Source organism: Parambassis ranga, chromosome 10, assembly GCF_900634625.1.
Source record: "Parambassis ranga chromosome 10, fParRan2.1, whole genome shotgun sequence".
NCBI lineage: Eukaryota > Metazoa > Chordata > Actinopteri > Ambassidae > Parambassis > Parambassis ranga.
Window position 1 is genome coordinate 11,229,177 of NC_041031.1, and position 27,257 is coordinate 11,256,433.

Consider the following 27,257-nt stretch of genomic DNA (forward strand, 5'->3'; position numbering starts at 1 on the left):
AAATCACAGTTGTTCCTTTCTACTGTTCTCTGAACATGAACAAACTGCGACTGTTCAACCAAATTTTATCTACCTGGTTAATTAATGACTTGTAAATGTCAGTCATCCGAACCTCAGTTGAACTTCTCTGGTAGCGTAGATGACTTTTGCATTCAGGGTTTTTTAGATGCAAGTCCAGTTGCCTCGCTTCAACCCTTTGAATGAAAATGACCTGAGAATCTTCATCAACAAGAAAGAATTTGTGCTTGACCCTCTACATCCTCTCACTTTTTTTCCTGTCTAACACTCTCAGGTACCAAAGTTTTCCACTGACTGATGTGAACATGTAGAGGTACTTGGTGGTACTGACGTAATTGTGATAGCAAGGGAAATAAATCGTGATGTTTCTGTCACTTCAGCTGGTGAGGATTAATTTGCTGCTTTTCTCTCTCTTTCATTGTCTTTTTTTCCCTTCGTAAGAAAACAAAAGATGATATCAAACATCTGAAGTTTTATGAAACTTTAATATGTAAATAATCCTGTTATTGCTATAGTTTTTTTAATAAATCTTGCTGGACTAGTATTTGGAAAAGAAGAAATAGCTGTCAGATTAATATTGTTGCAGCATTAAAAACAAACATTTTCTTGCACATCTGCTGACAGCTGATATTGCTCTGGCAGTTTTATCAGTCCTAATTTCCACATGCAAGTATTATTTTGTTAATTTTGGATTATCCCATGCTACATTAAGTTGTTTCTTAAAGTGGCAGTGTAAGTATTTTGCCCAAGAAGCAGGAAGGAAAAAATAAAAACAATCTGTTTGGCCTCTGTGTCGTGCTAAAACTTGTCACCACGGTCTTGTCTTCCGCTTGACTATTTCCAGCAGGAGTCACTTCCTGTGGCTAATCATGCTTTGATATGCCGTGGCACAAACCCTGGCTCTCTCAGAAAACAAACAAACAAGGTACCCCGGGGATCTTCAAGCGACCAGGGCTGTTGGTTTTTGTCTGTTCCACTGTGATACATTCTCTGAACGCCCACTGTTTTTTCACGGCCTCTCTTTACATTAGGCTCTGCATCCCTGTGAAGAGGAAAGTTGGACACGACTCAGAGAGAGGAAAAAAAAAGAAGTGTGATTTCTTCCACTGCACTCACAGGGAGATTTAAGGCTGCCTTCCTGTTAAGCCTAGCTGGAAGCATAGAGGGGGCAGAGACACTTGCCAGACTGCTGACCTTGATTACATTAAAGAGACACTGTATGAGCTTGATTTTTCCTGGTGTAGTCCTGTGTGTATATGAATGATAACTTCGATGATGACAGGATTATCTCTGTGGAATGCTGTTAGAAATAATAGAAGGATGATCTTAAGTTTGTCTCTTAACAGGCTGTAAAAAACAGAATGTAGTTTGCTAAGCATATTATTGCCACTCACCTTTTAATTAAACCTTTTATTGTGTCACTAATAAACCCTTTAGTGGCATTATTACATCTATTTTGTGTAGTCCTGATGGGTTTGGTGGTCACTCTTTAATGTCTGAGTTGAGAACGACGTGACTCTAATGTGGTATCAGGGGTTTTGTAAAGTGATGTGCAGTGAGGTAGCTCTCCAGCTTAATGGTCAGAGCATTTCCATGCAAAGGTAATGATGCTCTGTCTCATTTCTCCACCAGGGCTCTAAATGGAGAAGTGATGTTTTTGTAAGTGACTAGCTCACACCGTTCCCATGCTACATGCTGTACTTTTCGCACCCGGCTTGATGGAGATTGACTAAAGGGGCCAATATATTATGTCAGGTCTGCAGAGGGTATGGACATGTATATCAAGTGTGGCTGTGGATTTTCTCTCAGAGTAAAGGATCCTACTTTTGCCACGTCTGTCATTCACTCCTTTGCTGGATTGCCTTTCTTCTATTAGCTTTTTTTTTTACCTTTTCCACCTGATCTTGGTCTTGATACTGTGAGCATTTGTGAGAAATATAAAGTGAGTGTCCCCGAGGGTGGTGGCTTCACTTGTATGCAGTCACACAGCTCTACTGGACTGAAGTGGGAATTGGCCTAAAGCTTTGTTTGTCACTAAAATCTATCCTATTGATTGTGTGGAGGCTGTGAGCAGGTGATTTTTGTGTGTGTGTGTTTATGTTTTCATGTGAGTGTAGGGGGGGAATTGGCAGCTCTTGCTTTGTGTAGGTGAATGCAAGGACTACTTTGGAGTGAACTTGTGGAGTGTTGGCACTGGCAGCATACACATATCTCCCACTCACCGCTAAACCCACACAACAAAAGAATGTGATATGCTACTTGTTCTATATGAGCTGATGCTATTGTGAATATATATATATTTTTTAACGTTCTTTTCTTCTGTCTTGCTGTTTTTCTAGATCATGAAACTGGATCCAGAGGGAATGGTACTGTTATGATGACCTGCATGGCCTTACTTTCCTCAAGAGATAATTCTCCAATCAAAAAAGTGGAACCAAATCTAGCCAGGACATGGTTGACAGGTTTACATGATGGACAGATGATGGAGTCTTCCATCATCTTTCTCCACCAGTGACTCGCCCTGCCAGCTCTCCCTCTGAGGCGTGTACCAGTGGTCCAAACCTCCCTATTTCTTTGCCATGGTGACATAAGCAGTGCTGCAATATGAGGGAGAGCCTACGTGAGACCGTCTCGTTTTTTTCTCCAGTAGCTGCTGCTGCTGCTACTTTAATGCCCTTTGAATTTAGCTCAATTACAAGACTGACTTTGTTGTGAATAATCCCTGCTTGCTATTTTCTACCCACACCAAGAGACTGTCCCCAAGGCGTGTTGTGGGCCTGTGGGGCGGAGCGGCGTGGTGTGAGACGATGCTGGGATGCGTGACACGCCTCCGTCGGCTGGTCCGTCTCCTCCCCCTGCAGACGTCCCTGCTCCTTCTTTTCCTTTTCTGCACCGTCAGCGTCTTCATCTCTGCCTACTTCCTCTATGGCGTCAAGCGGGAGCTGGAGCCGTCAGGAGGGGGCGTATCTGGAGCTGAGGGAGCATCCGCCGACTCTGATGACCCAAGGGTCACTCCGTCCAGACTTCTACCTTTACGGGGCGTCTCTGGGGGCCCTGGGGTGGACCCTGGAGGGACCAGGACAGATCCCGTGGTCCTGGTGTTTGTGGAAAGCCAGTATTCTCAATTGGGCCAAGAGATCGTGGCCATATTGGAGTCTGGTCGGTTTAGGTACCGAACTGAAATTTCTCCTGGTAAAGGGGACATGCCCACATTGACGGACAAAGAGAGAGGACGATTCACTTTGGTGATTTATGAGAACATTCTCAAGTATGTTAACTTGGACGCCTGGAACCGAGAGCTGCTGGACAAATACTGTGTGGAATACGGAGTGGGCATCATTGGCTTCTTCAAGGTTAGGACAACTCCACACTCCCTCTGCTTCCCTCCCTACTCTCCCTCCTCTCCCTTACACCTTCTGCCCTGTCCATCTGGCTTCGCTATCTCTAAGGAGCTGGGATTCACAGAGTTGCAAAGACCTGCCTGGTTTAGTACCACTGCACTGTCTCATGTTATGTTCCTCTTATCTTTTTCTTTATTCTGCAGTCTGGCCCTTCTTACTCTTCTTCCCCACATTCTTCTGCATTGTTTTCTCTGCTTTGTTGTTGTCTCTCCAGCTCTTTAGTCCTCTGACTCCGTCTCCCTCTATATCTCTCTTATACCCTCTCCCTCCGCTCTTTCTCTCTCTCACTAATCCCTCGATGCTCCTGTTTGCCCAAGGCCAGTTTTCAGGTCTTATGGTTTTAATCACCATCTCTGAGCCATGGAGAGAATATAGAAAGAGATGTGGAGGCATGGATGGTGGTGCAGGGTTGTTGGGCGGTGTAGGTGGAAGGTTAGCCTCGTGGGATTTACCGACTATTGGTAGAGGAGGAAGGAGAATGAGGGTGTGCATCCCAATGACCTCATCGCACAACAGCGCTGCTCTGCTGTGCAGCAGAACACAACAAATGCACAATTTGACTACTCACAGTGTAAACATGTTTGTCGCTGAAGTAACATATTTATAGGAGATTTGAAAAATATATATATATGTTTTAAGTATAATAATCAAAGTGTTCAAAATAATCATGATTTTTCCAAAGTTTATTTTGAAACGTCTGCTGCAGGATGCATCACTTCAGAATACACAGCTGTAAACCCTACAATAGATTTCATCTGGGTTATTACTGTGATTGGGTTTGACAGTTCTTCACTAACCCCCCTAAAGCCCTACTAAGTCTATTTGGAGGTCTGTTATTGGTGCTTTATAATGTTGTTTTTAGAAGGTTAGAAGGGCTTCACTTGATTGCACAGTGTATAAAGATTAATTATTATAATTGTTCATACATTGGCCACAGAATGTGTGTAAAGTGGGGACTAGCAACGTCTGATTTGTCTCCCTCATAAAGCATGCAGGGCCAATTTGGGCAAAGGAAAGGCAAACTTTTCATCTTACTGGCCGTCAGTAAGTTCTGATCAAAGACAAAATACTTTTGCAGTGATGATCATATTTATAAACGCAGCAGAGAGGTCACTGGGATTCCAATCAAAGCCGACAGACGCTGAGATATTTCTCTAGTTTTGTAACTCTTACTGGCTCAAATAGATAAACATCAGTCAATATGGACACTACTTTATGACACACACACAATGGTGAAATTCTAAGAATTAGGGTAAAGAGGGAATCAGAATGACGAGTCATCAGTGAACCCTCAGTCTTAGCATCTTAGAGGACACAGCAGGAGGTTATTCATTTTGACTGCAGTCATAGAGCATAGCAGATTGAGCATAGCAGGTAGAAGCTGCCTCATGCCTTCACGTTTGAGCAGGCCTGACATTCCTTATTTCACACATGACTGGAGAAATTGGTGAATTATATCTAGCACATTTCTGTCTTCATCATTGTGGTGTATGATGAATCTATGTGATTTCTTTCTTGTCTCTGTCAGGCCAATGAAAACAGTCTGCTCAGTGCGCAGCTGAAAGGCTTCCCCCTCTTTCTTCACTCTAACCTGGGTCTGAAGGACTGCACAGTCAACCCCAAGTCCCCGCTTCTCTTCATCACTCGATCAGGGCAGCCGCTGCCAGGTCCCCTCCCCGGCGACGACTGGACTGTTTTTCAGTCCAACCACTCGACATACGAACCCGTGTTGCTGGCTAAGACCCAGTCAGCAGAGAGCGTGGCATCCATGGGCCAGAATGCTGCGCTGCTCCCGTCTGTGGTTCAGGACCTGGGGCTTCACGATGGCATCCAGAGGGTCCTGTTTGGCAACAATTTGGTCTTCTGGCTGCACAAGCTGGTGTTTGTGGACGCTGTGGCCTTTCTGACAGGAAAGAGGCTCTCGTTGTCTCTGGAGCGTTACATCCTAGTAGATATAGATGACATCTTTGTGGGCAAAGAGGGCACCCGCATGAAGGTGCCTGATGTAAAGGTGAGTGTGCGCATGTGTTTCACGAGTTGCTCAGAATAGAAACAGAACCCACTTATCTATTCATCAGCCAATGTTTTCAGCAGCTCCTTGCTAAAATATAAAAAAAAATTGCCTCACACATAGCATGAGCTCTCCTCTGCCAGTCACACAGAAACCCCGTCTTCTCGCTCCTCTTCTCCTTTTGAATGCATTCGTCCCAGTAGGCTGCTCAAAGCTGACAGGCCCCACTGCTCACACTGTCACAGAAGCTCCACAGCAATGAATATTTCAGGGGCCCAGAGACATACAAAGAATGTTGAAAAGCTCCTTGCTTGCGTCCCCTCAGAGCAGAACAGACTCCCCTCACATGTGGAGGCAGCCGGTATAAGGAAAAGTTAAGGAAGAAGCATCAAGGCCTCCTCACTGCCAGAGCAACAGCAAGCTTTTAGGAAGGGATCACACCCTGACAAGATGGAGAAATCTGAAAGAGTGAGAGGGGGTGTGTGCTGGGAGTCTCAATCCAACATGGAGATCAAATAAAACAAACACCCGAATCAGAGGAGAGCAAAATATCAAACAGAATGAAGGAGAGGAGTGAAGCAACTGGGAGTGGATGTTGGATGTTTACCGAAAGAAACTTGCAGAATAAAATATGTATGTGGGCATGCGACCGCCTGGGTGCTCACGCTCCCTCATTAATGCACTCGTGCACTGGTTTCAACGCATCATGTATTGACTCATTCTCCTTTCCTCCCACTGTTTCAGGCCCTGCTGGAGACACAGAGGGAGCTGCGCACCAATGTGCCCAACTTCACCTTCAATCTGGGCTTCTCAGGGAAATTCTTTCATGCGGGTAAGAAACTTTGCCTCTTTGCACCAAACTGCAAGCAAGAAGAGTTATAAGCTTGCAAAATGCTTTTCTTCTTCTTCTGTCATGCCCTGACTTCATTTGTCTGTTGACAATTGTTCACATGCTTCACTCTTGACTCACTTTCCTTTCCTTGTTTTGTCATCACTGACCCCATTCTACTTTTGCCTCTTGTTTGTCTTTGTCTATTTTTATCTACTCAATTTCCCTGTTAACCATCCATCCCTGGCTTCCTCTTCCATCTGATTATCCACCGTCTCTGCTCTGTTTAGGGTCTGATGAGGAGGACCTGGGAGACGACCTGCTTCTTTCCTTTGTGAAGGATTTCTGGTGGTTTCCTCACATGTGGAGCCACATGCAGCCACATCTCTTCCACAACCAGTCTGTGCTGGCTGAGCAGATGTTGCTCAACAAGAAGTTTGCCATGGTGAGTCATGTTGGAGAGCAAAGGTCGCACAGCCCTGAACTATCCTTGCTTGTTTATTACATTCCCTAAGACTGCTTATTTGACTCTTTTTTCCTTATAAAGCTGTAATATGTAAAAATATCAGTCTGGGTAGATTTAGCGGCGCCAGTTGTTGCAGCTGTTACCACGGTAACAGCAAGTATGGTTAAGTGCGAGCAAGCAAATGCTACTTTAGCAGACACTTTGTCAGTAATACAGCAGATTAGCTGCATCTGTTTAAGCACAGCTAAACAAGCATAAATAAGAAGTCAAAAATAATAAACTGCAGTCAGATGTCAAGCCTCAGACATCAAGTAGTCTTCTATACTCTGCAGAATGGGTTGCTTGCAGCACAGTGGCTGCTCTTCCTTTTCCCAATACTCATTTGCACAAATAATAAATAAACAAAGCTGACATATATATTTATTTATCTAATTTATTTCCATTTGCTCTCACCATGTTTGCATACACATTGTGTTTTCACAATAAACCAGTGTGTGTGTGTGTGTTTTTTCTTTTTTTTAAATGTAAAGCAGTGGCTCCAGGAAAATGCAGGGTTTACATGGATTACTGTGTACAGTGGTGATATTTGATATTTTCCACTGTAAATGCTGACCTGCACCTGACACACGACACAGTCAAATTGTGACTTTTTTTTTTATTAGAGTCGTATGACCACATACATGAGTCAGCTATAACTAACCACACGGTCAAATGTTACACTTTGTGTGGCTCATCATGAAGTCAACATGGTGGTACTTAAAATAAAAAAACACAAGGTTATTGTTCTGGCCCACGGCAATATGTTCTTCAGTCTTTATTCGTTTAATGGCTGCAACCCAAAAGCATTTTATAAATAAATGAGCTTTAGATGCCATCTTTGAAGGACTCCAACACTGCTGGTGATTAATGAGGTGTATATCAATAATTAAAGGCCCTAAAGTTTTGCTAGGTTAATATGAACCTGTTGTCAAGTACATTGTATTTCTTCAGTTCTGCCAAAATACAGTGGATGTTTTGCTGCCTTGTCATCTTCAGTACTAACCTAGAGAAGAGGAAAAAATTGATTAAATCTACTCCATGCTGGTGTTCAAAGGGAACAGCGCTGCAGGTGACTTTTTAGGTGGAATATGTTATCAGTTTAATTCATGAGTTGATGTTGTGAATCAGCCAACACACCTTCAATAGTAATTTGACAGCCATGACCATTTTATTAGGCATCATTGAAAGACATGCTTTAGCGATTGTAAAAGATGACGGCTGTGATGATTACACAGTATGTTCCAGCACCTAAAATGATTATGAATTTCAAACGGCTTATGACAGCTGCAAATATGTCCTAACAATGAGGAAAGGAACGGCAGAATATCGCCGCACTCCGACAGCACCGTACCTCATGCTGAGGATCCAACTCTGGCACAATGTAGAGGCTGCTTTGCGTCCTGTGTACTCTTTACCAATGAGGAAAAAAAATGGTACATTCTCACTCATGTATTGTCCCCTCCAGGAGCATGGGATCCCCACTAATATGGGCTATGCAGTGGCCCCACACCACTCGGGTGTCTACCCTGTCCACATGCAGCTGTATGACGCCTGGAAGAAGGTGTGGGGCATAAAGGTGACCAGTACAGAAGAATACCCACATCTAAAGCCTGCTCGCTTCCGGCGAGGTTTCATCCACAGCGGCATAAGCGTAAGGCCACTTTTTATACACCCAAGGCATTCATAAAACCTCATTATCTTCCTACCTCTAGCTGGTTGTGTTCTTTCCACTTGGCTTCTCATCTATTACCTTTTCAGTCCTTAATCCCTTCCAGGGTCCTCTTCTAGCATCTGCATATTCTATCCTTCATTCAATAGTTATCTCTCCATCTCAGCCTCCTCCAGTGCCTTTATATTTATTCCTCTCATGGCCAGCAGTTTCTTTCCATCCTGCCTTTACCCATCATGCTCCACTCCTATCCACCTCTGCTTTTCTTTTCTTAAGTCTTTTCCCTAAGGATGACGGGCAGAATTTTATTTTAATTTATCATATATCGCCATGGCAACAAAAATCCTGAAAAGGCAGTCATCTCATTAGTCCTGTTGGGCCGTTGTGTTCTCCTTTGGAGTGGGAGATGATAATGTAGTCAATTGAACCAGTCTTGCATGAGGCACCTGTCTGAGTAGTGCTCAGGCCTCGGCTCCATAACGAAGAGTGACATCTCTGGCAACAGCATAGCAAGTGTCTGCTCACAACCAATCACTGAAATGTCAACACCCCCAAAAAACTGTGCTTTATTCATCCTCACAGCCCGAGCCGCTGCTGAATAATACAGATATGAGAGCAAAATTAAAGTTGAATAGATTACATTGAAGAGGTTCAAAAGGAAGAAAAACATCTTATCCGTCTCTTTCCCAGGTTGACCTTCAGCACCGATAGAAACCCGCACAGCCTCAGTCCAGTTCCTTTGTTGTGTTGGCATTCAGTCAGTCTGTGTGGTCTCAGAGCTCCCGTCCTTGAGATAGCGTGGTCTGAATGGACAGTCTCAGCTTGCTTACTGATGATTGATATTCAGTTCCCCTGACTCTCCACACTGTAAATGCATTTCCATGAATTTCCATATAGACTCAGAGTGAATAAGAGGTTTGCTTTGGTTAGATGAGCTGCATAATATGAATGTTATTGAAAGCAAACAATGTGTGGGTAACTGCCTGAAGTACTGACAGCTCCGCTCCGCTCTCAGTGGAGGGTTGATGGTGTGTGTGTTTGTGTGAATTCATTTCTTGTGATCCATTTTGTTTCATTGTGTATTTTTTTTGTCCTTTTTGTTTGTTGACTTTGTGTTTTATTGATATCACAGGTGTTACCCAGGCAGACATGCGGCCTCTTCACACACACCATTTTCTATAAAGACTACCCCGGCAGTCCAAATGAGTTGGACAAGCTCATCAATGGAGGAGAACTCTTCCTCACCGTTCTGCTGAACCCTGTGAGTCAGTTTCACATGCACACTCGCAGCATTTGTCTTTCACACTTGGAAACCCATTTCGCTGCTGGTGCAAATTGAAATTTAAACAATAGATGGGACAATGACGAGTCAGTGAATCACACTGTGATGTCTGCATTATGCTTTCTCTTTTTTCCACTACTATGAATGCTTCTTTTATTGGAACACAGTGGAGAAAATTGTTATCAGCGTGTTTCCTTCAAGATGACATTAAAGGTAGCATTTATGAAAACGTCTGCATTGTGGCACATAATTATAGTCTTCTCAATGTCTGACTTTTTCCCCATGCAAGGTCTTACACAAACTCATAGACTCTTTCAGGGATTCACTGCAGTCTTGACATCTCACAGAGGACCAGTATGTGAGAACACAAATCACAAATTCACACCGCACATTATTCAGAGTTTATCTAAAAGTCAATAAGGTCAATGTGAGTTGATGTGTAAGCACAGCAGGTGATGTGTTTTTCAGAGAATTCAAGGCGATTGGGTGCATTGATGATGTTAAACTGCTTCAGATTCTTTTCCTTTTACCTGTATTTTTATTTTCTTCTCTCATGTTGATATTGAGGTTGCATCCAAACACATGTAGTTTTGGTATCCATGCAAAACGGACACCCCTTCCAAAGAATCCTCCGCCCTCACCTTATTCCAAACATAGTTCAAGTTCCACGCCACATTCTCTGGACTCATGTGAAAATGAAAGGATAAGAGCCCTCATCCCTATGTGCCCTTTTAATCCTAATTAAAGTTCCACTGTTGGAAAAACATCTCAGCCTCTCTGAGCTAATGCTAGTTGCTAAACTTTGTGGAACAGGTGAACGTGTTTTGAGGCACATGGCTGGGGTTGTGATTAAAACAAACTAGTTAAATTCAGTCCTACATTTTACAGTATACATAGTTCAACATATCACCTGCTCTGTATTTACACAACATTGACCTTCACAGCTTTAATAAAGTGTGTGCTTCCCATTTACAGATTAGCATCTTCATGACCCATCTGTCCAACTATGGAAACGACCGTCTGGGCCTGTACACCTTCAAAAGTCTGGTGAGGTTCGTTCAGACGTGGACCAACCTAAAGATGCAGACCCTGCCGCCTGTTCAGCTGGCACAGAAATACTTCAGCCTGTTCCCCTCTGAGAGAGATCCTCTCTGGCAGGTACATACAAGTTGTTCTTATATCTTACACTGGCATTGTGTATTTTTTTTCTTCAGGGTATTAAATATAGTTAGACAGCACAGCCTCCTTAGCAGCATACAACACAGTGTTTATAGACGGGTGTAGTTATAAGTCATTTGTTCCAGTAACCCAACAAACATTTGAGTAAGCCTGTTCTGTATTTTCAAATGTACATTTAAATGTTGTAGGAATCACCGTTACAGTGATTGTTTGTGTTTTTTCGGGTGGGCTATAGGATCCTTGTGAGGACAAAAGACACAAGGACATCTGGTCTAAAGAGAAAACATGTGACCGCTTCCCTAAACTGCTCATCATCGGGCCTCAGAAGACAGGTGAGATGTGATACTTCAGTGCCCTCTACAGGACAGAGTGGGAATTGATCATTCAGTTCAAAGTCATTTCTTTAAAGATGTGTTGTGATGAGTTGTAACTGTTGTTTTTGTATTTTCACCTTTGGTTCCATTCCTCTGAGTGTCTGTGTGTTTTCTTCCTCTTTCTCGGCCTTGTCTGTAGTTCTTACTCTTTTGTTCTTCTTTCAGGTACAACAGCACTCTACTTATTTCTCGGCATGCACCCTGACCTGACCAGTAACTACCCCAGCAAGGAGACTTTTGAAGAGATACAGTTCTTCAATGGACACAACTATCACAGAGGCATTGACTGGTAGGAACTTACCTACTGTTTTTTTATTTCAGCCATTTCAGTGTCATTTATGTATCTTTAGCTCCAGGGCTGAGACCACGAACAATAAATCACCAGAACAGAAACTATTAATATTGTGTTATAAATGAACTGAAGAGTTCTGGCATCCCTACAACTTCGCACCAAAAACTTCACCTCTTTTTATCTTGTTTGAAACATGTGTCATAAAGTAAGATGTGATAATCTTGTAAGTTTGTGTTGACCACAGACCTTATGTCCATCAGCTATCCAAAAACACATTTAAAGTGTCATTAACTGCAGAACAAGGGGACCAGGAGTCTTAACATGAGCCCTCTGTTTGCAGCTCCAGTATAAGTTCAGAATGCAGAAAACCTGTATCCCCTAATGAGGTATTGTGTATGCTGTAAAGTCCCAGTTGAAAATGATTCCTGGACCTCACAACAACAAATCTGCTCATTAGAGGGATTCCTCTAGAGCAAAGATCATCAGCACAGTTAGCCCCATTCACTTGGGGAGTTACTGCTTCTGGTTTCTTGTAGGTTTAATAATATGTAAACCTGCTTTCTTAGTCACAGCACCTGAACAGAATCTCACAATTATTGGGCAGACTGAACGTTTCTTAGTCAGCTGCCCCAATGTTAACACTGTGTGTGGTGCCAGGCTGACATGCGTTCCTCTCCAGCCTCATTAACACTGTGTGTTTGTTGTGTGTCAGGTATATGGAACACTTCCCTCTGCCCTCCAACACCAGTTCCGACTACTACTTTGAGAAGAGTGCCAACTACTTTGACTCTGAGGTGGCTGCTCAGAGAGCTGCAGCTCTCCTGCCCAAAGCCAAGATCATCACCATCCTCATCAACCCAGCGGACAGAGCTTACTCTTGGTACCAGGTCTGTCACTGGCGCTCCTGCTCCGTTAATCTCTGCCCCTTTTAAACAGAGGCCATTGTAATATGATCATCTCAAGTCAATGACTGACTCTTCACTTCTATCTGTCTGCACACAGCACCAAAGAGCCCATGACGATCCGGTGGCGTTGAAATACTCCTTCCATGATGTCATCACTGCAGGCCACGATGCTCCAGTCAAACTACGGGTCCTCCAGAATCGCTGTCTGGTGCCAGGCTGGTACGCCATCCACCTGGAACGCTGGCTCAGTTTCTACCACTCCAGCCAGGTATTACAGTTTTTCAGTGAACAAATGTCTAAGTATTTCTACTAGTAGATCATTCAGACTTGTGGTTTTAAAAGAGTTTTGTGGAAATAAAGAGTCATGTAATGATGTCAGAGTTCTGATATGTGGAACTTGTGTATTTTATCCAGTTGTTAGTTTTGGACGGACAGATGCTGAAGACTGAACCTGCCTCAGTCATGGACAAAATCCAGAAGTTTCTTGGCCTCGCCAACATTATCAACTACCACAAGATCTTAGCGTAAGTATCGCTTGGGACACCACATTTACAGTGTATGGTAAGCTGTCATATTTTAGCACCTTAAAATAACTCCCATCAGTTTATATGACTGCTGTCAGACAGCAGTCATATAAAAGGAATGAACAGGAACTGAGACATCTGTGTCACTTTATTTAAAGTCACATGACACCATTGGGTGAAAAATGGCTGCAACTGTTAGTTTGAAATGGCACTGCCTAAGACCTGCAAGTGCTAAGTTCAGTAGGGTAAAAGTACTGCTTTGAAGAGGGCGATACAACAAGTGTTCACTGCTTGGATGCTGCTTCTCTAAAGTGGGGACGTGCACTGACTATGGATCAGTACCTCAAAGAACCCGACTTCATAAAAACTATTCCTTTAAAATGACTTTGTAGAACATATTTTGTGTAATCATACAAAAGCCCATTCACTTTTTCTTCTTATTCACTCATTATGTGCAGGTTTGACCCTAAAAAAGGCTTTTGGTGTCAGCTCCTGGAGGGAGGGAAGACCAAGTGTTTGGGAAAAAGTAAAGGACGTAGATACCCTGATATGGACCCTGAGGTAGGATCCTCCACTTTACTCTGAGTCTGTTTTGCTGCGCTGTAGAGATGTTTTTAACATCAGTCTTCTTCCCCTTTTTTCAGTCTCAGGGCTTCCTCAGAGAGTACTATAGAGATCACAACATCGAGCTGTCGAAGCTGCTCTACAGGATGGGTCAGCCGCTACCCAGCTGGCTCAGAGAAGAGCTGGTCCACACCAGGTAGCAGAACCACACGGGAGGAAGATCATGGCTCCGCCCACACCCAACCACTGCTCTACCCTGATTTGGGGCTCACGGCAGAGTGGCCTCAAGATCCCAACAGAGACGGGACTATATAAAGACATGAGGATTAAATAAAATGTGATCTTCTCAAGTGGGGCAACAGTGGACAAACCAGGAACATGGAAGCCCTGATGGTATCCTGAAGACACAGGGCTCAGTGTTTGATAATCACAGCCCTGTTCAATCAGACTTCCTTTTCTTCACATGAACTTCTTCCTGGAATGAGAGAAAGGCGGTCTGAAGCATGAGCAGGGCAACAGAGACAGGATCACCTGTTTGCAGCACATTGTATCGGGCAAACACAATCCTGACTGAATGGACAGCAGCCGGATGGACAGAGAGGCCCCGATGGTTGCAAATGTGTTTTTAAGTGTTTGTAAGAGAGCATAATGGGACATCTGGAGTCTTGACTCAGGCTACATGTTGTAGCCTTACTCGATAGGCCTTGGTAGAATCTAGTTATCGCATTTACAAGTGCCAGGACAGAATCATCATTTAACTCTTACCATGTGGACTTTTGGGGGTTTGTTTGTTTTTTTTTTATGTTTTTGTTTTTGCTCTGATTTTAACATTTCTATAATGCTGACAGCAAATTGTAGAATGTACCAAAACTAAACTTCTTAGTTCCATTGTTTCCATACAGGCCGGATGTACAGTGCAGTTATTTATACTGTTTTCAGCTCAGCCTGCTCTCAAGTCAGTTTCATGACCACTGAATCGGCTAAAGCAAGAAAACAGTAGGACAGATGTTGAAAGCACAATGTTGCAGGCACTCATCGATTCTGAACACACAGGTTACTGGAAAGCACACTAACAAACACCCTACTTACATACAGTCTGTGAAGAAAATCATAAGCTAGCTACTGAATGTTAACGAAGCACTCTGGTCTGGTCTGGTCTGATAGATTCAGTGTATAGAGCAGGATTGTGCATTTTCAAAATCTGTTTTCAGCATCGGGTTTTATCGTTTAAAACTGTATATTTTGTTTCATTTTATTTACTGGATGAGTTTTTGGGGTGGAGAGGGGGGGGAAAAAAGTAGTAGTCACAAGGCAAAACCAACCATATGCCCAGTGAGACCGTACAGGACGCTTGGTTGTCGGTCGAGGTGTAACCACTGCAACTAGATGTCAAAGCATAGATAACAAAAAGCTGCTCTTATTGCAATAGTTTTGTACAATGTTCAGATGTAATAACGACGCACATATTTGGTCCATGATTCCCTGACTTTGTAATGTACATAAAGCCCGCCATAGACCTAAATTATTGAATGTGTTTGGGTTTACACTCTCCATCAGCCCACGCTCATGGTGTGAAGTGTCAGTGCTGTACTGAGGGGAGTGTGGAGTTTGTCCTCTTCATTGTGCAGAGGTGTGTCTCTTTAAGATTATTTCCTCTCATGTCCTCTCACTGCCAACTATTGTACAAAGGTACCGAGTCTCTCCATATAAAGTATTAAGTGATGATAACACATAACAGCAACGATGGTACTAATCTCCTGGACTGTATGATAAAGATTTGTAATTGTTGTCGATAATTTTTACAGTGTAACTAATATTGTCGGTGCTTTTTAATTTGCAAATAAAACACCACTGTATTTTTCAGTAGTTGATTTTTATTTCCCTTTTTTTCCCCTCCTCATCTCTGGTTTCTGCACCTATATATGACAACAAACTTTTATTTTTTCAGGTGTCACTCTACAGTCAAGGCAGAGACGATGGTGCGTCCACGCAGAGATTTCTTGAACGGCTTCTTGTCAGCTGGCTTGCGATGCTGAAAACCACACTGCTTTGTCTTTCAGTTTCACTTTAAGATGAGGTACATAACACAGGGTCTGTCCGGCTTTTAACCCAATATTTAACCTCACTTTTATAGTTTATTTATTTTGGTTTTATTTTTGGTATAAAGCCACAAACACAGAAGTGATTTATGTTTTTCCAGGAAGTAAACAGCATAAACATTTAGATACACTTTAAATCATAAATCATAGTAGACATTAATGAACATGTCTCAGTGCAGGATTCATCATGGTTAGTACTACACTCATTTCAAAAGGAGATTTTGCTGCCACTTCCTTTATTGGTGCTCATTGACTTTTGGCAGCTGTTGTAGAAAAGATGACGTAACACTTTATGGTACTTTAGAAGAATCTGAATTCATCTATCATAGGTCAGTTCAACAATACATTAAACACCATTTATACTTTAGTCTGACTACTCACTGTTCATTGAGGCAGAACCCCCCCCCCCCCCCCCCCCCCCCCATACAGCACATAGCAACAATAGACGTTGATGAACATGTGTCAGTTTGTGATTTGTTATGAATGGTGCTAACACTGAACACGTTTCAGTGGAACATGTAGCATTTTAGTGTTTTAGATTTATTGTTGTATTATATTGTATTGTTTATTGTTGTTTACATGTTACTAGAGGTAGTGGTCAAATGTGTATTCTTAACATTATTCTTATAACATTAACAAACCGCTTAAAACAAGGAAGCTGTTGACTTTAGAACAAAGTCAGTGCACCAAGGATTATTACTGTGTATGAATGCATTGTATCAGAAACATTTACAGAAGGTTATGGTAGGTTCCGGGCCCTGAATAAACCCATGCATCTCTCACAGTCTGCCTCTACCAACAAGTGATGATGTTAAATCTGGCCAATCAGAGCTCGCCCCGCTGATACCGTCCTACATCGCTTTTTAAGACGGGGACTTTCTCTGGAACCTGTCCTGTGCTCCTTCCTCATTTTCTGCTCAATTTATCTACAGGACTGTCGGGACGTTTTTCCATTTTGTAGCTTTGGAGAAGCAGAGAGACACTTCTGAGACAGCATGGCAAACCCCGAGGAAACTGCTCCCATGGCCAGAGAGAGGGCAGGCAGTGAAGAGGTCCTTATTGTCGGCGCAGCACCAAGAGGGTGAGACTCAGTTCATGTTTACATCATTTTAATTCACAACAACAGCTGTTTGCTCAATCTGATGTTTACTAAACCACCAAACCAACATGTTTATTGGTTATATGGATCACTAATGAGGAATAAATCAGACCTAAAACTTTTGATCTCAAGTTATATTATAAGAACATTTTTTGCAATGACAAAATATTTTCATCCAAACGTGGTGAGCTGATTTCTTATTAGATTATACTATTTAGTTCTGGTGAATCCCAGGTATTCAAATGTTATGGCTTATCATTAATTTATGATTCCACCAGATCAGGGAAGGTGTCTGCCTGGTAACTAGTGATTGTGTTGTTGGTATTGGTTCATAATAAACAGGAAAAAAATGAAAAAGGATGTAGCATGCGAGTGTTAAATGATAACATATATTTACTCCGCCTTTATAATAGTGGAAGATTAGACATGATGGATAAATATGTTTCTGCTCTGTATACCTGTTGTGACTATGTTTTTATTACTATTGTAATGATGCTGTCCCAAAATAACTTTCAACATATTCATGAATAAATAAATATGATTCAATATGATGACGCTGTTTAAATTCATGTCATTTAAGTTTCCCTTTCCATTGTATCAGTTCAGTTGTTGATGATCTGCACCTTTTTATGAGAGAAAGCCTTTTTTAACTGTCTACATTAAGCTCTGAATCAGCAGGATATTTACTTCCTCGTCGCATCAGAGGAAGGTATCTGCCTAGTAACAAGTGATGCTCCCTTACTATTGGCTGAAGCACCCGAAAAGTTGTCTTGGGGAAAAAAACTAATCATCGCAGTTAAGATATTAATATGAAGAATTATACGTAGTTATATATTTACAAAATGTCGAGTTGAGTTTTTAGCACAATATTCCTTTTACTAAAACTAGCAGTAATAGGAAGTGATACTCCACACAAATGTGTGCCAGGTATCAAAGGTCCTAAAACAGATAAACAGATTGCATCACTATCATGGAATTTTTGCTAGAAAGAATATTTGTTAATTTGTTTGTTTGTTGTCTGGAATATTTTCACAAAAAAAAATCCCCCTCTAAAATCCCCAAAGGTCACAAATGTTACTGTGAAATCCTTTTTTAAGTTTCTCTCTTTAAATAGTGGCGTGTATTTCTTCCTCAGTGGTTCCAACAGTCGTGCCCTGAAGATTGCAGGCCTGACCACTTTGGCGTGCCTGCTGCTGGCCAGCCAGGTCTTCACTGCCTACATGGTGTTCGACCAGAAGCAGCAGATCCACACGCTGCAGAAGAGCTCTGAGAGAATGGGCAGACAGATGACCCGCTCCTCCCCAGGTAAACAGCTGGCTATTAAGAGACAGTGCCTTATATTGGTGGGTCAGTATCTGCAGTAGTCTTCATCAGATGGAGGAGGAAGAGGAGAAGACAGTGGAAAGGGAAGTGATTCAGTGCTTTGAAGAAGTTGATGTGGATGCTGGACAGAGAAGTGAAAGTGTGGCGGTGACTCATTTTCATGTTGGTATTTTAAAATTTACCTTTCAAGTTCTAGAAGCAACTCAGTCTGCTGTAAAGGATGACAGACCTGACACCAAATTATAACACAGTAATTACCATAACCAACATAAAGCAGCCTATAAAACAGGAAATCTAAACACTGGAGTGAACAGCAGCTCATTCATTTAGCTTCACCTTTGTGTCTTTTGCTGTTTTGCAGGTGGGGTTCCTATGAGGATGGCCATGCCTATGAACACCCTGCCTCTGCTAAAGGACTTCAGTGATGATGAGAACTCCAAGACACCCCTGACAGTAAGTGTTTCATTTGTAGACACACACATGCAACAGCCTGATGTATTAATGTATTTCCCTCTCATCAGAAACTGCAGAACACTGCGACTGTCAGCGTGGAGAAGCAGGTGAAGGACCTCCTGCAGGTATGTTGCATCCCTGTGCATCCTCACATTGCTTATACCATATGCATTTATATGCCAAGCTCTCGACTTATTTCTGAACAGGATGCCAACCTGCCGCAGTTCAATCAGACCTTCCTGGCCAACCTGCAGAACCTGAAGCAGCAGATGGAGGAGGGCGAGTGGAAGGTGAAGCCTCGCACACCCTCCTCATATGAATGTTCATATAAATGATAAAAAAAAGGTGTAGTCAGTTATGTTTGAACAACTATTTGCAGAAATTGGAGTCCTGGATGCACTACTGGCTGATCTTCCAGATGGCCCAGGAGAAGCCTCCTGCAGCACCCACTCAGCCAGGTGAGTTTCTGCTCTGACCCAGATAGGTGCTAGAAGTGTACATAAGGGGTGGAGAGTGTATTTCTTTATTAAAATGGCCATCTGTAGTCCTTGCAGGTTCATGTTAATTGTCAACTGCTGTCTCAAGTAACAGTGCAGTTTACCTGCAAACACAATCAAATAATGTTCTCGACTCCTCTTGTTGCTCAGCCCTTCTGATCAAGACCAAGTGCCAGATGGAGGCCGCACCTGGAGGCATGAAGATCGGCTCATACAAGCCGCAGTGTGATGAGGAGGGCAAATACAAGCCCATGCAGTGCTGGCACGCCACTGGCTTTTGCTGGTGTGTGGATGAGCAAGGCAATGTCATCGAAGGCACCTCCATGCGCGGTCGTCCTGACTGCCGAAAAGGTAGAGGACCCTGATGAAGATGTTTTTAATGTCAGGCTGTTATGAATGGTGACTAACTAAAACGGTCCTGTTTCAGGCTCAGCTCCACGTCGCTTGATGGCCGCACCCATGCTGATGCAGAAGACCCTCGACGTTGATGGTGAGTTTCTCTGATCAGTGTTAGAACTTGAAGTTAATTGTATTTTATATTATTACGTTTTGTATATCATTACTTGTTGTCTCTTTTTTTCCAGATCAGTGAATCAAATGAAGTGAAGCATGACGCAACACCTTTCTTTTCATCAGGCAATCTATCCAGACATGAAATTTGAAACTTGATGCTGATCTTTGTGGCTGCAGTTTGAATTCCTGGTGACCTTTTCTTGCACATAATCTCTGATTTAAACATTTTGCTGGCTGCTTGAAATCAAATAAATCGAAGCCTGTTACATTCTAGTGCATTTAAAGTTTTAGTGTTTCTCTTTTTTAATAGATTAATACTGGGGTGAATTCATATAATTTGCATTAAGTATATTCGTGTATGTGAGTGCTTTTTTCTGACCAATGTTTTGAGGACCAGTTCAGTTATTGCAAATAAAATAAAGGAAGTAACAGTTCTATTTGACAGATTTGGAGTCACCAACTTAACTACAGAATTATTGAAATTAATATGAAAAATTAAAATAATTGATAATCCACAAACCTCACAGAGGAAGGTTTTCATAGAAGGTAGTTCCAGTGCAGACTTGACAGTGAGGTCTGTGGATTATACAGAATAAAGAGCACTGAGTGGGTAGAATGAGAGATGAAAGTGTTTTTCTATGTAATTTTGGTTAACCCTCCATTTAAATAATGTAGATGTGTGTGTTAAGAAAGCTCAATAAAGTTTTCCTAACATCACTGCTTGTATTGTCCTGTCACTGTGTAGTGATTCAGTAAATCAATAATAAAGCTATAGACAAGTGATTCCAATAAACTCCTGGATTCTGTGGCCTTTGTTTCAGTGAGCACTCTGTAGACTCGTTGGAGTTTACAGTCCAGAAATGAACTGTTTGAGAACTTTCAGCACATCAACAGACAAATCATATCTGTTCTCTTGGTCTTCTATCAGAAGATGAGTGGAAATCATTTTTTTAACATGATGCTGCTCATTAATAACCCTCAGATGTGACCATCCTGTCAATCATGGTAACTCTATCCTGATCTCTTAGAGCAGTGAAAGTAGGTTCTGCCTCATTATTAATGTAGCCCGCTGTAATGAAATCCAGCTGAGGCTGTGGCTGAGTCACACACACTCAGGACAGCCACTGTGAACATGGACGCACCTGTACGTATATTTTATATACCTTCTACACTACAGTATGTACATGTGTCTGCATGTGTGTGTACCTTAGTCTCTCACTTCTGTTTTCACAGATATGTGAGGGAGCTGAAGCAGTCAGAGTGGGAGTGGTACTGACTACAAACTCAGGTGAAGCCAGGGCGAATGATTGTTGTTCTCTGCTGTCATCAGGAAGTCAAACCTAAATGTGTTTGTTTTCATGCACAGAGGGTACAGACTGTGCAGTTTTTAGTGAGGATAGATGCAGCATTGTCTACAAATCAGCCAAAGATGAGGTAAAAATAATTCTTACTTTTACATTTATAGTTACATTTGCTCTATAAGCTGCTGTCACTTAAATGTGTGTGTTTCCCCCCATTGAGGATGCAAAGATCTTTACATTTGACCAGGTTGTAACTGTGGAAAACATACAGGTACCCATTACTTTAACACCTCTGAGCTACATTACCCCAGACTATCAATCATTATAATGTCTGCAGACTGAAAATATGAATATGATTCTGCAGAGTTTGCAGCCTGAGCTCCTGCAGCCTCTCACTGAGTCCCTCTGCGCTGGCTATAATGGGGCGTTGCTGATATGTGGAGCTTCCACAGACACGATTAGAGCTCTGACTGACCGCAGTATCATCAGACAGGTGGAGCCATAGAATATATTATACCTGAGATTGAAGGATCTTTATGACTGTATTCATTTTACTCTTGTCTGATTTTAGGTCTTGGCAAAACTTTTTAGTTCGTTACAAGAAAAAAAGGAGCCATTCATCTCTGTGTCATTTCTTCAGGTTCGTCCTGTTTGTCACTGTGGAGTGTGGACACACCTTATTATATGATGAGGACAGATTTTTTTTTTAAAGATTTTTTTTAATTTCAGTTTCACCCAGATGGCAGTGTGGTGGATCTCCTGAGACTCAACAAACAAACTCTGCAACCACTAACACATCCTGTTCTTGGAAGGTGTGTCACATGACACTATGTACTCTGATGATACATATTCAAAGAGTGCTTGATGAAATTTTGGCCTGGGCCATTCAAACTTGTGTGATTGAAAATGAAACTGTCAGCAAAATATCTATCACTCCGCATGAACTACACAAAGTGAAATGTATTATTTGTGCATTGCCTATACCTCAGCTGACATACTTATGTGAGTGAAATCTTTGTCTTTTTGTCAGTCTTGTAGGAGGTTTAGGTGAGGTGTGTGTGTGTTCAGCAGAAGAAGCCTATGCTCTGTATGAAACATGCAGGGAGACTCTGAAGGCTAATGCGGGCTCCATTGCCAGCCGGTAGGTCAAATAAACTCTAACCATGTAATCCATTAACTGAATTACTTTAAATGGATTAATTACAGCTGTTAATCACTATAAAACCAAGTGTATTACTGTGGCATGAGTGATGGGATTGTGTATCAGCTTTGCTCTGTGTCTTATGATCGTGTTTAGTCCGTCATGTTGCCTTTTCCTAAAGTTGACTGAGCGAACCTGTGAGCTGTTTGTGATGTGTTTGTGCGCCTCCCTCAGATGTAGTTCCCTGTTCTCACTGGCCGTGGAGTGGAAACTCCATCCAGAGGAGGTGGAGTCAGATGTCTGCCGCAACAGACTGCAGCTGTTCAGCCTGGCAGGAGGAGCCAGCAGGGCTGACCTCAAAGGGTCAGTGAGCTCCATTACATGTGGCTAAAAGGTCTAAAAAGTCACCTTTATCTCATCTTGTATAAGCCGTCACATGTGTTATCTGTTTTTCTTTGTCCAGTGGAGGGATTAGGAGGAAGATGTACACCAGCAGTCAATGATATTTTAGACACAAGGAAATATAAATTCCAACCCAGCAGGGGAAATTAACATCCCAGAGCCAACATTGTACAGCACAGTCCATCCTTTTCGATCCTAACGTGTTATCCAATGTGAGAAAATGTCTGAGCTCTTTGTCTTTTACAATACTATACATGTGCTGTGTTAACAGTTAAAATGTACATTTTGCAGCGTCAGCCCCTTGGTTAAGGTCCTGGATCAAATCCCAAATTCTGCTAACAGCATCAACCTCCTCCCTTTCTTGCTTAATGAGGCCTTAACTGGAAACAGCAAGACTGCCCTCATCTACTGCATCGACCCTCAAGGTAAAAGCAGTCCTACATGAACATGAGTGATGAACTGATGTCAGCCTCACACTTCTTTGCCTTCCTCTCAGGTCTTCTACATGAGCACACTATCTCTGCTCTAGATTTGGCCCAGAGAGCAAGAAGTGTGGTAACGAAAGCTTCCACTGTGCGCTGGAATCCAAGGGCCACTGAGCAGGAGACACGCGATGGCATCATGGACCTAAGAAGTGTAATGTCACAGGGAGGAAGTGAAGTTAACAGCATTTACAGGCTCGCTGAGCTGACGCAGAACCTGCAGGTAAAAGATCAAATGAGCCTAATTCTGAAAACTTCTATCACACCATATGTTGCCTTTTTCAGTTCACATTCTCAGCAGAAAATGCCTTTAGTCTGTGATCTGTACAACAGGTAGTGAAAAATCAGTCATGGGAGAAGAGGAGGGACGAGTCAGAGAAGATAAAAGTCCAAATGAAGGTTCCTGAATTAAGTATCTTTATTCACAACAGCAGCAAAATTCTTTGTTCTAACTATGACTAAATCAGTGAGACATCATTTTTGAATGCCTCTGACAGAGTTTTCAGACCTCAAACAGCAATCAGAACCTGTTGAGAGATCATCACTCTGATCACATGCAGAGTACAGAAACTATGAAATACCTGCAGGACCAGCTGAGACGGGAGATGGAGGATCACATTAGAGGTAATAAAAAAGAATTAAACATGTCACTAGGGACATGTGGCTTCATCTACGACTGGTGTAGACTGTTTATTGTCTGTATTTACAGAAGGTAAAGGGAATGTGAACAAAGTCCAGGAGAGGGTAGCGAGAATCCAGCAGCTGAAGGAGGCCCTCAGAGAGGAGACATTGAAGAGCGGGGCCGTCACAGGGAAATCTCAACTCCGTCAACAAGTAATTCTTCTTCTATTGTGGCATTCAAAAGTCTTTATACATATAAAGAAATGTAGGTATGTTAAACTGAAGGGGTGTGAGTGGAACTAATCTGTGCTGTTGTCTATATATATATATATGTATGGAGTAGCTTGGCTGTACAGGATGTTTACAACGCTGAGTCAACAGATTTATGCGCACAACCCACACAAAGACATTTATTTCGCCAATTTACTGATTAGCCTCAGTTGGAATACAACAAAGCACAGGAGCAGAGGCGGCAACTTAAGGAGGATCATGGGAGATTAATTCAGGAGGAGGTGGAGAAGATGGAGAGAGACTTGGCACAGGAGCAGCTAGCGGTGAGTTAATGAGCTACACTGTTGTTTAACATTATTCTGTTTGTAATCTATCTTAGCTGAGGATGCTGAGTCAGTTTAAAATAATGCCAGGCTGGATTTATGGTGGGCAGTGAGAACTACTGCATTTGCAGCTTAATTCAGTTATTTATTTATTTTTGTACTTTTTCTTATGGCTCCATCCATTCCTGTGTTAGGCAGAGGGCCCTCACAGAGAGCTGCTGGTGCTGTCCAGAGAGAGGCAGGTCCTGGTGCTGCAGATAGAGGCCCTGCGTGCCGAGCTCCAGCATGCCGAGAGAGACCTGCATGATCAATTTCACAGACACCAAACCGAGCTGCACTGTCAGAGGGAAGAGAGTCTGCAGGTGGGACTTTGTGAGGTTTCGTTTTCATTAGTGTATAATCACCTCTAACTACAGGTTGCTGAGTGTCCAATAGCTTTTAAAAACACTGTGAATGTGATCTTTACACTCTTTACACACTTGTAAAGAGAGGCACATGCAGTTGTATCCTGTAACCTCGGGCATGGGGTTGGGCTCTGGCAGTGCTCCTGCTCCTCCTGTTCACAAAGGAGGAGGTAGCGGTCCTGCTGCTGGGTTGTTGTCCTCCTACATGCCCCCTCCACGTCTCCTGGCGTACTGGCCTGTCTCCTGGTATCTCCTCCATGCTCTGGACACTGTGCTGACAGACACAGCAAACCTTCTTGCCACAGCTCTCATTGATGTGCCGTCCTGGATGAGCTGCACTACCTGAGCAACTTGTGTGGTTGTAGACACCGCCTCATGCTACCTCTAGGGGTGAGAGCACTGACAAAATGCAAAAGTCATCAAACATCAGGCAGAAAGGATGAGAGGAGAGAAATGGTCTGTGGTCAGCACCTGCAGAACCTCCCCTTTATAGGGGCTGTCTTGATCATTGCCTCATTTCCACCTGTTGTCTGTTCTATTTGCACAACAGCAGCTGAAACTGGCCTTGGAAAGCTCTTTGGTCTTGGCCGTGGTGAAGAGTTTGGAGTCTGGATTGATTGATAGCTTCTGTGGACAGGTGTCTTATATACAGGTAAGGAGCTGAGAGGGAGGGCTCCCAGTGTCAGCTCCTTACCTGTATAAATACACCTGGGAGACAGAAGTCTAGCTGAATGAGGAGATCAAATACTAATTTCATTCATGAAAATAAGAATGAATTTATAACTTTTTTGGAATACATTTTTCTGGTTTGTTATTTTTCTGTCTCTCACTGTTCAAATAAACCTACCATTGAAATTATAGACTGATCATTTCTGTGTTAGTGGGCAAACTTATAAAATCAGCAGGGGTTCAAATAACTGTATGCTCACATTAAACATCGCTTTTTTTATGTGTTACTGCTCCCCAGGTATTCAGAGCTTTTCGTCAAGTGAGTGAAGAGCAGAGGAAGATTTCAGAGGGCAGATACAGAAGTGTGCTGCTGGAAGCTGTGCAGGATGCCATCTACTTATCGGCACAGAACCAACAGCTACAGGCCGACAATAAACAGCTCCGTAAAGGTCAGCGGACGCTTCTTAACCACCACCAACACACGGGTGATTAAATTACTAACTGGACTTTTGTTTTTCTTTTTTTTACATTTACAGCACTGGGGGAGATAAAAGACACTCGGGCAGTGCGAGGTGATCCAATGGCTGACCTGATGTCCCAGCAACATGACTAAAATATGATTCAATGTGCTTTCTGTTCACAGAGAAATAGATGCAGAAAAAAAAAACATTATTTGACCATTTATTGGTTATTAACACGCTGAATAACACCTTATCCCTGACTTATCCCTGGCAGAGACTGTAATACAAAGCAGAGAAAAATAGCAGCACTCTTCAGACATAGTTAGCTGGAAGGAAAGTATTTTTACTTGCAACAGAATAATCAGAATAAGGTAAATATTAAACATTATCAAAACAGTATGCCTATATATGGTAATTCAAACTGCCAAATTAGGCAATGACTAATTCAACAAATTACAAATGAACTGAAGTTACAAAACTCAGAAGGCAGATGAAAAAAGGCAGAAAACATCTGAAAATAAGTCTCAAATATAAAGAAAGAGGATTTTAGGTCGACCGTGTTGAGTTTTTTTGGGATTAAAATGTATCTTGTGCTTTTATTCATAGTTACTCTTCTATCTGTAATACAGATAAGCTGCCAGTCCAATCATAGTAACAGGTAGTGGGAAAAAAGGAGTGATCTGCAAACCTAAGAGGGCCCAAGATAACAGAGCATTGACCAGCATGGAACAGGAAATGACAAACAGTCGGGTGATCCCACTGCCATGCTTGAGAACCACAGACATCAGGAGTCCGTTAGCCGCTTGCCCTGCTACGATGACCCAAACCACCCCTGAGTAGCCCTCCAGAAAGCTCTTGTCACTTGCTACAGATAAGAAAGAGGACAACCCATTGATGGCCACACCAAACATGTAGAGGTAGAGATTCTGCAGGCTGAGGGGCAGCTTCTGGCTCTTCAGCACCCTCTCTGTGTAAACTGCTGCCAGCCCTGAAACAGTGCAGTAAACTAGAATAAGGAGAAGCCCCCAAGCTGTGATATGAAGCCTAGGAACTTCTTCAGCTCTCTCAGTGTCCTTGAGATCCAGGCTGCTGTAGCTGTGGCTCACACCTGCAAGCGTAAGGAGGCCCAGGGCTAACCACTGAGCAGGCAGGAGCCTCTTGCCCAGACAGAGGGAGTAGAGCAGAGCTGTGGAGGCTATTTTAAGATTAGAGAGTACTTGGTATGAGCTTGGGTCCATATAGGCCTGCATAACAACTACCAGGTTGTTGTTGAAGGCGTAGAGTACGGCCGGGACTGCATAGGGGGCCACAAGGAAGAGACGTGGAGAAGCATGTAAGGCCGATGTCCCCCCACTTAGAACAAGAGTAAGCAGAGAGATGAGGAGTTTAGCTAACTCAATCATTACGACACATGAGGACGCGTTGAATGGGACTTGACCGTCTACCTTGGTGAGAGTGATGAGTGGTGCATGAGAGCCATAGATCAGGACCATCAACCCCAAGAGGACACCCCACTTAATCCTTTTCACCCACTGTCTCTTCATCTTTGCTGGGGATCCAGACCCCACATTCTGAATCACAATCATTCTTGAGCACAATCAAGCAACACTTTAAATCTCTAACAAATCTGAATACTCACTATAGTGCAAAAAACTTCACATTTAGGCTACTTTCAATTAAAATCT

General features: G+C 42.7%; 4 protein-coding genes across 4 annotated transcripts in view; 3 read left to right on the forward strand and 1 right to left on the reverse strand.

Annotated features, from left to right (window-relative positions):
* Nucleotides 1-15,416, forward strand: part of ndst1b (N-deacetylase/N-sulfotransferase (heparan glucosaminyl) 1b) — a 38,293-nt gene extending 22,877 nt beyond the window's left edge. Inside the window, exons 2-15 of the mRNA XM_028416298.1 lie at nucleotides 2,358-3,371; nucleotides 4,948-5,430; nucleotides 6,175-6,262; nucleotides 6,550-6,704; nucleotides 8,230-8,415; nucleotides 9,566-9,694; nucleotides 10,691-10,873; nucleotides 11,130-11,226; nucleotides 11,434-11,557; nucleotides 12,273-12,447; nucleotides 12,563-12,733; nucleotides 12,880-12,989; nucleotides 13,448-13,550; nucleotides 13,634-15,416. Of these exons, the coding sequence (XP_028272099.1) occupies nucleotides 2,826-3,371; nucleotides 4,948-5,430; nucleotides 6,175-6,262; nucleotides 6,550-6,704; nucleotides 8,230-8,415; nucleotides 9,566-9,694; nucleotides 10,691-10,873; nucleotides 11,130-11,226; nucleotides 11,434-11,557; nucleotides 12,273-12,447; nucleotides 12,563-12,733; nucleotides 12,880-12,989; nucleotides 13,448-13,550; nucleotides 13,634-13,753 (2,670 nt within the window). The 5' untranslated portion in view covers nucleotides 2,358-2,825 and the 3' untranslated portion in view covers nucleotides 13,754-15,416. The remainder of the gene's footprint in view (nucleotides 1-2,357; nucleotides 3,372-4,947; nucleotides 5,431-6,174; nucleotides 6,263-6,549; nucleotides 6,705-8,229; nucleotides 8,416-9,565; nucleotides 9,695-10,690; nucleotides 10,874-11,129; nucleotides 11,227-11,433; nucleotides 11,558-12,272; nucleotides 12,448-12,562; nucleotides 12,734-12,879; nucleotides 12,990-13,447; nucleotides 13,551-13,633) is intronic.
* A 1,103-nt stretch (nucleotides 15,417-16,519) lies between these two features.
* Nucleotides 16,520-20,254, forward strand: cd74a (CD74 molecule, major histocompatibility complex, class II invariant chain a). Its single transcript, XM_028416687.1, has 9 exons — nucleotides 16,520-16,733; nucleotides 17,887-18,056; nucleotides 18,436-18,527; nucleotides 18,596-18,652; nucleotides 18,734-18,817; nucleotides 18,907-18,985; nucleotides 19,175-19,375; nucleotides 19,452-19,514; nucleotides 19,609-20,254. Exons 1-9 carry the CDS (start codon nucleotides 16,648-16,650, stop codon nucleotides 19,614-19,616), a joined length of 840 nt encoding a protein of 279 aa, XP_028272488.1. The 5' UTR covers nucleotides 16,520-16,647; the 3' UTR covers nucleotides 19,617-20,254.
* Nucleotides 20,255-20,966: 712 nt separating this feature from the next.
* Nucleotides 20,967-25,789, forward strand: LOC114443028 (kinesin-like protein KIN-4B). Its single transcript, XM_028416939.1, has 11 exons — nucleotides 20,967-20,971; nucleotides 22,214-22,342; nucleotides 22,673-22,806; nucleotides 22,878-23,086; nucleotides 23,197-23,262; nucleotides 23,361-23,487; nucleotides 23,573-23,697; nucleotides 23,919-24,038; nucleotides 24,233-24,400; nucleotides 25,410-25,560; nucleotides 25,648-25,789. Exons 1-11 carry the CDS (start codon nucleotides 20,967-20,969, stop codon nucleotides 25,722-25,724), a joined length of 1,311 nt encoding a protein of 436 aa, XP_028272740.1. The 3' UTR covers nucleotides 25,725-25,789.
* LOC114443134 (probable UDP-sugar transporter protein SLC35A4) lies at nucleotides 25,779-27,150 on the reverse strand. The gene is made up of 2 exons (XM_028417065.1): nucleotides 27,018-27,150; nucleotides 25,779-26,925 (listed from the first exon to the last, which is right to left on the reverse strand). Exons 1-2 carry the CDS (start codon nucleotides 27,050-27,052, stop codon nucleotides 26,187-26,189), a joined length of 774 nt encoding a protein of 257 aa, XP_028272866.1. The 5' UTR covers nucleotides 27,053-27,150; the 3' UTR covers nucleotides 25,779-26,186.
* Nucleotides 27,151-27,257: the final 107 nt, after the last annotated feature.

Coding starts and splice junctions, on each gene's coding strand:
- cd74a (XM_028416687.1), top strand. CDS start 16,648: ATGGCAAACCCCGAGGAAACTGCTCCCATGGCCAGAGAGAGGGCAGGC. Junction 18,818..18,906: donor TGGAGGAGGGCGAGTGGAAG/GTGAAGCCTCGC, acceptor AACTATTTGCAG/AAATTGGAGTCCTGGATGCA. Junction 18,986..19,174: donor TGCAGCACCCACTCAGCCAG/GTGAGTTTCTGC, acceptor CTTGTTGCTCAG/CCCTTCTGATCAAGACCAAG.
- LOC114443134 (XM_028417065.1), bottom strand. CDS start 27,052: ATGGCTCTCATGCACCACTCATCACTCTCACCAAG. Junction 26,926..27,017: donor CACTCATCACTCTCACCAAG/GTAGACGGTCAA, acceptor TCTTGTTCTAAG/TGGGGGGACATCGGCCTTAC.
- LOC114443028 (XM_028416939.1), top strand. Junction 22,807..22,877: donor CTACTGCATCGACCCTCAAG/GTAAAAGCAGTC, acceptor CCTTCCTCTCAG/GTCTTCTACATGAGCACACT. Junction 23,263..23,360: donor AGATAAAAGTCCAAATGAAG/GTTCCTGAATTA, acceptor TGCCTCTGACAG/AGTTTTCAGACCTCAAACAG.